The sequence below is a fragment of the Anneissia japonica genome, unplaced genomic scaffold (genome assembly GCF_011630105.1).
Source record: "Anneissia japonica isolate Jap-2015-1 unplaced genomic scaffold, ASM1163010v1 scaffold7067_len70613_cov106, whole genome shotgun sequence".
Classification (NCBI taxonomy): Eukaryota; Metazoa; Echinodermata; class Crinoidea; order Comatulida; family Comatulidae; genus Anneissia; species Anneissia japonica.
The window spans coordinates 1,311-8,270 of record NW_022701284.1 but is presented as its reverse complement, the minus strand read 5'-3'; the positions used below and the strand labels follow the sequence as shown (position 1 = coordinate 8,270).

At 34.8% G+C, this 6,960-nt stretch overlaps 2 protein-coding genes across 2 annotated transcripts; both read right to left on the bottom strand.

Moving 5' to 3' along the window:
* Positions 1-2,266: 2,266 nt before the first annotated feature.
* LOC117103531 lies at positions 2,267-3,800 on the bottom strand. The gene has a single exon (XM_033244100.1). The coding sequence runs from the start codon at positions 3,412-3,414 to the stop codon at positions 2,833-2,835; it is 582 nt and encodes a 193-aa protein (XP_033099991.1). The 5' UTR covers positions 3,415-3,800; the 3' UTR covers positions 2,267-2,832.
* On the bottom strand, positions 3,540-4,999 carry LOC117103530. Its single transcript, XM_033244099.1, has 2 exons — positions 4,537-4,999; positions 3,540-4,366 (listed from the first exon to the last, which is right to left on the bottom strand). The coding sequence occupies exons 1-2, from the start codon at positions 4,997-4,999 to the stop codon at positions 3,540-3,542; spliced, it is 1,290 nt and encodes a 429-aa protein (XP_033099990.1).
* Positions 5,000-6,960: the final 1,961 nt, after the last annotated feature.

Genomic DNA, 6,960 nt, shown 5'->3' with positions numbered 1-6,960 from the left:
TTGTAGTAGTGATACTATGTACACGTTTTAATTATTGTTATTTATTCGTTAACGTCATTATATTTACATTTAAATTTCCAATGTTAAAATAATCTTATTTATCAAAATTGTATATTTAAATAATATAGTAATAGCCAAGCCGAAGTATAGCCTAGTCTAGGCCTAAATAATTTACTATATGAGTGTATAAAATTATGAAAAATATGATTAAAACGCAAAATTGTTAAAGAATAAAGGAAGAAGGAAGAATAGGAAAGAGATTTAGAGCGGCTGAAATATTTTCCGAAAATATACAATAGTAGTCAATATGCTATTATTGCATTACGTTTTTGTAAACAAATTTGGGCACAAAAAAAAACGAACTTAATTTTTATACATTAAAAATTAACGTAGGCGTATTTTTCATGCGTTTTAATAAGCAGATGTTGATGCGTACATACAGAACAATGCGTGACAATACAGAACAACACACAACGAAATACAACAATATTCACTCACAACTTTGAACTTGAACAAATTGAATATTGGCCTATCCATTGGTAAGTTACAGGTAGCTCAACTTTCCTTATAATTACTACAGCTTTCATGCTATCTTTGAATTTTGAATTTCGTCTCCTCGATGTTATCTTGGAATTCCGTCTTTCCAAGATAACATATCTTGGAAAGACGTCTTTCCAAGATAATTTATCTTGGACTTCCGCCTTTCCAAGATACGTTATCTTGGAATTCCGTATTTCCAAGATAAATTATACTGGAAAGACGGAATTCCAAGATAAATTATCTTGGAAAGATGTCTTTCCAAGATACATTATCTTGGAATTCCGTCTTTCCACGATAAATTATCTTGGAATTCCGTCTTTCCGAGATAATTTATCTCGGAAATCCGTCTTTCCGAGATAAATTATCTCGGAAAGACGTCTTAATAAGTGTTTATTCCATGTTTCCATGATAATTATCTTGGAAACTCGGAAACGCGGAAGGTCACTTTAAGCTTCCGTATAGAACCCACAAAGACGGTGGTGGAGTAGCCATGTATGTTCGTGATAGTCTACAATTTTCTAGACAAAATAATCAAACTCTTCATCCCTCCACCTCCGAATCTATTTTTATTGAAATTGTAAGACCTCACTTAAAAAACATTGTCATTGGCACAGTGTATAGACCACCCTCTTCTGACCCCTTTCAATTTACTAATGAACTTGACCACGTCTTTTCCAAATTATCACGAGAAAATAAAATTGTTTACATTCTCGGTGACTTTAATATTGACATCCTTAAACATGATTCCAATAACGATGCCCGCTTCTTTGTTAATTCACTTTTTAGTAACCATTATCTTCCCCGTATCTATAGACCATCTCGTATCACAAAAACTACCGCTACCTTGCTTGACAATATTATTACTAACCTGTTTGAGTACCCCAATTTAAGTGGATTAATTTACAGTGATATAACGGATCATCTCCCTGTTTTTAATATATCACACTTCTCCAATGTTGCAACTAGCTCAAGTAAGGATGAATATGCATCTAGTTTTAGGAAAATTAATCCAACTACTTTAGAAAATTTCCGTGTAGATGTGTCTTCGCAACAATGGCTCGATGTCATTAATACACAGGACCCTGTTGCAGCCTATACCAATTTTGAAAATTCACTGAAATCCCTTTATGATAAAACATTTTCCTCCTCAAAAACACATTAAGAAAAACAATAAACTCAAATCGTGGATGTCAGACGGTTTACTAAAATCGATTAAATATAAACAAAAATTATATGCTAAATTTCTGCACTGCCCGTCTGCCGCTAACGAAAAAAATTGCAAACAATTCCGTAATAAATTAAATTCTTAAATTAAATAATTAAAACAACTAAAACTAAGTATTATCAAAATACATTTATTAAACATAAAGATGATATCAAGGCAACTTGGAAGACCATCAACTTGTTGATGAACAAAAAAAATAATCGGCAATCTAATACTTCCCTAAATTGTGATGGAATAATGACCACTGATCCCAATAAAATTTCTAATGCATTTAACAAATACTTTGTCGAAATTGGACCTTCACTTGCTAACAAAATTCCCGATGTCAATAAATCATAAGGGGGCAATACTCCTAGTAACGGATAATTTTAGGACCCACGTGTAAAAAAAAATTATAGAAAATATATTAGTGACTGCAATGCATCAAGTTATATACCAAATTGAAGCTGAATAAATACTCTACAAGACTGTATGTAAATTTAAACCATAACTCTGAATTTATTGAAACTACAATGTCATGAACTAAAAAAATATTTTCAAAATAAAAATGGACCGTCAATCTTCAAATGCTAAAAACATTTTATCTACTCAAGGTATGGCATTCATATTTAACCAAAGTGATATTCACTTATCAATCAATGGCTGTATTATGGCTTTTAGCTATATATAAAAGTGAATCCAAATGATGACCTAATGAAAAATTTCCAGATTCGTGTGAAAACATAGCAATATTTTGTTCATAAAATGAAAGGTATAACACATAGAGAAATTTTGAATAATCCAATTGAAGCCCTTGCTGTAAAGAGCATTCCTGCCAAGTTTCATAACATTCTTATTATTCGTTGTGAAGTTATTAGCAATTATGTAATTAAAATATGGTATTCTGAGAAAACGCCGTGTAAAGTTCCGTTCATAGAATTTCGTACAATATTAATAATTAAAATTAATAAATTCCATTTTCATGATGTTTAAAACTTTGAAACATAACCATATGGTATTCAGGTATAACAAAACCTACACCTAAGGTCTACAATACATTTTTTAAATATTTTTTTAATTATTTTTTTCTAATCTGAAATGTCTCCAAAAAGTCCGCTGCCGTAAGTTGGGCCCTCAATTTCTAATTGTTGCTCTTCCGAACGAATTTTATCATCCTTTTTTTGTTTTCTTTTTTGTTTCTGGTCATCATTGGCTCTACGCACAGACTGATTTATCCTGTCAGTGTCCTTCTTATCATTTATGGTTTGTGTGTGTTGCCCTACTGATAAAGCCATCCTCTCCATCACGCGTTCACGACTTGTTGCGCCAATATTCCAATGCAGAATAGCCGAATACACGGCTCTATTCACAAACTTGGGTCCAAAACTTCTCTCCTTTGGGCATCTTGCCCATATCAAACTGTTGAAAGACTCATTTTGATTTTGTGTCAGTCCTGGCAAGCAGCGTTGTAATAATTTGATATCACTGAGCCTTTCATACACACGTTTCATATAGGGCAGAAAAGAAGAGGGCAGTCGGGCATCTTCTTTATAGGTTTCCCTATCATTATGGTACTTGCACCATTGGGTACCTACACAGTATTGGTGCTGTTCATCCTTGTCAGCAAGGTTTGTGCTATGATATAGCCCAGCCATGATCTCTTTTTGCATATTGAGTGCAGCTTTCTTCCTTTCATTTTCGTCAGTTGAGTGTGTGATATTATTGTAAATCGCACTCCTATAAAAATCACCCAACTTCTTTATGAAGGCATCCGTTAGTCCACCCCTCCCTCCTTTCACGTTTTTTCTGTTTTTCTGAGGTTGCGGAGGTTGGTTCCAAGTCGCTTGTGGACGTGATTTATACAGTCAAGCTTTTCGACTGTATCGTCACCATAGGGCTTCATTGCGTTCAAGGCAGATAAAGTCTTTGCATCACCATCCGATACAAGCCATTTGTATCTCATTTGATGGAGATCAATGGACCTGCTCCATATCCTCTTGGCTGCTTCTACTTCCATACTATGGCTGGAACCATCATAGTTTTTTAGACAGTTGCCTTCATGACTGGCTTTCCATTCGTCATATATATTTGAACCTTTCAGGTATTCCCATTTCTGACATTCGGAGCAAATCTCAACATCAAGGATCTCTCCTGTGTCCACCGATATTGCTACACCCACTCCAAAGTTTGATGAGTGCCCTCGTTTCTGCCATGTTCCATCAAATGTTACCATGACATCAACTGGGTCATCTTGGTCACTGTCAGTTATATGTTGATCAGCTATCATCTTTTCCCGTAGACGTGATCCAGCATTTCGCAACTCCTCCGTTACCTCTTCGTGCAATGCAGAATGAATTGCGGTTACATGGTCTGCCCAACTTTTAGGATTTGGTGGAGGTGGCATATTAAAAATACTACAAATCGTGACCATTGCCTCTCTTCCCAGTCCTAATTCAGACATGGCATATGCAGCTCTTCGGTTGACTTCGAAAGATCGACCTAGTTTGGTTGTCCGCAAAGTAGAAGTTTCAAACTCCGATGATTTCCCACAGGTTTTGCATTTTGCAATAAATTGAGAGTGAAGTCCATTACGCTGTCCTGTTTCAATGACATCAAGCTTAGCTGAAGACAAACAATGATAAAAAAAAACAAAAAAACAACTAGTTACTACAAAATAGAAACAACAATATAGGTACACCATACTTTGAAAAACAACTGGCTCCTACTAATATTATGATAAATATATATATTGATGGTTCATTCAGATTACAAATAATCTACATATCACTCACCATTCCTACATCTGTGAACATTCTCCAAACTCCTCTGGAAGTCTTCCATATCCACTAAACGAAAACCTTCCGCAGACGGCAGTACAGTTGGTGGCAACGTACCGGTGTATGTTTGGTTTACAGAAACCCTGGAACTGGCTAGTTTCCTCTGAGAAGCTGTAGTAGGTGAACAACTCTCACTTGAACCTGGTTCTTCATTTGGTGTTGCTCCAATACTGCTAGCACTAGTCCCAGCCCTTGTTGACATGCTCTCATCTAGGCCTAACGCTTCATCAGGGTTACGCCCACCAGCAGCAGTACCACCACTACTTCCTAGTTGTTGAGATCTAGGCCTAGCATTTGAAACTTTATTTTTTCCAACTTTACCACCAGTAACATCTTCTAATTCCTGTCTAGCACTTTCTCTTTTAACTTCCCATGCTTTTTTGCCTCTAAAACGCTTGGATTTTGAGATTTTAGGCATGATAATGATCGTTTGAAATTTTCAAGGTATTTTAAATTTGGATAACAGTACAGTAAACAATGAATGGAAGCTTGCAAAGTCATTCATGCATAACCAGCAAGTCCAAAGTTTACAATGAAAAGTGTGTTAAGAATTCAGTCAGTTAAAATAAATATTTTCACTGTTTTTATGTCATAAAAGATGATTTTTATGGTAGAAAATCACTTCCGGGTTTTAAATTTCTACTTCCTGGTTGTATTGACATCTTTAAAATATTTAAAAAAAAATACTTATAAGTGAAATATGACATTTTATATATGTTTTTCTGTCAATCAGATGGTCTATAAAGGTAGCAAGCCAAAAAAAAAAAAAAAAAAAAATTTTTTACCAGGAGTATTTTCCTAATTCTCTCTATTTTAGCCCAGTCAATGTGACTGAAGTGATTCAAATACTTACATCCTTTAAAACGAACAAGTCTTCCGGTATTGATGATTTTCACACAAAAGTCATCAAACACATTGCTAATCTTATCTCTCTTCCATTATGCCATATTTTTAATCTTGACCTATCCAACGGTGTATTCCCAGACAGGATGAAGCTAGCGCGCGTTACCCCTGTATACAAGTCTGGCATTAAATCCGAGCTATACAATTATCGCCCTATCTCATTTTTATCAATCTTCTCGAAGGCCTTGGAAAGAGTAAGTATTATACGATCGCACTTTCTCATTTGTTTCTAAATATGACATACTGTATAACAAGCAGTATGGTTTCAGGAAAAATCACAGTACATCCATTGCCCTTATTGATCTAACAAATAATATAGTTAATGCTCTTGAAAACCGCCAACTTGGAATTGGTCTTTTTATAGATCTTTCCAAGGCCTTTGATACAATTGATCACAACATTCTTTTGTATAAGTTATCGCACTACGGAATACGGGGACCCGCACTTGATCTCTTTAAAAGCCACCTCTCAAATCGTGCCCAATGTACCAAGTATTGTAATTCTATATCTAACTTTAGCCCAACCACATCTGGAGTTCCTCAAGGTTCATTACTGGGTCCTCTCCTGTTTATTTTATATATTAATGATATCCATCTGTCCACTAACTTGCTCAATTTCTACTCAACTATTCTAAAATATTCAATCATTATTCGATACTTTTAACTCCAGTTTGATTCACATGTCCCAGTACTTTTCTGCAAACATAATTTCAGTCAACTATAAAAAATGTAGCTTCATCCTGTTTGGGACCCCCAAAAGGTTAAAACATATCGACATTTCAGCATACAAAATATTCATTGACAATCACGAAATACCTTCTGTTCAATCTGCAAAATTTTTAGGAGTACACTTAGACAGTGGACTCACATGGAAAGCTCACATAAGTGAAGTTGAGAGTAAAATTTCCAAAAGCCTTGGCATCATTTCTAGACTCTCTTCCTATATGCTCTCTCATTCTTCCTTACTTGAACTACTGCAACATTGTTTGGGGCAATACATATCCATCTAACATCAACAAACTTCAAATTCTTCAAAAAAAAAAAGGCTATCAAGATCATATCTGGCTCTCCCCCACAATCTCATTCTTCCCATCTGTTTTACAATCTAAATTTTCTAAAATTAAACGATATTAATTTATTCCAGCAAAGTATATTTGTATACTCTGCCATGCTTTCCATCCTTCCCAAGCATTTAAGTAACATGTTTATGTCTAATTCCTCTTTTCACAATTATTATACGCGTTCTAGAACTGATATTCACATCCCTTATCACAACACAAACTATTTCCAACATAACATTAGATATACGGGCCCCTCTATTTGGAACAATCTACCATTCTCAATTACCAATGCTGTTTCTGCCAAAGCCTTTTCTAATAAATTGAAAAAAACACTTAATCTCAAATTAATAAACTCACTGAGGTTGAAATTTGTCGTGCTGTTTGTTTTGAGCTGCTTTCTCTTCTTTTTTCTTTAT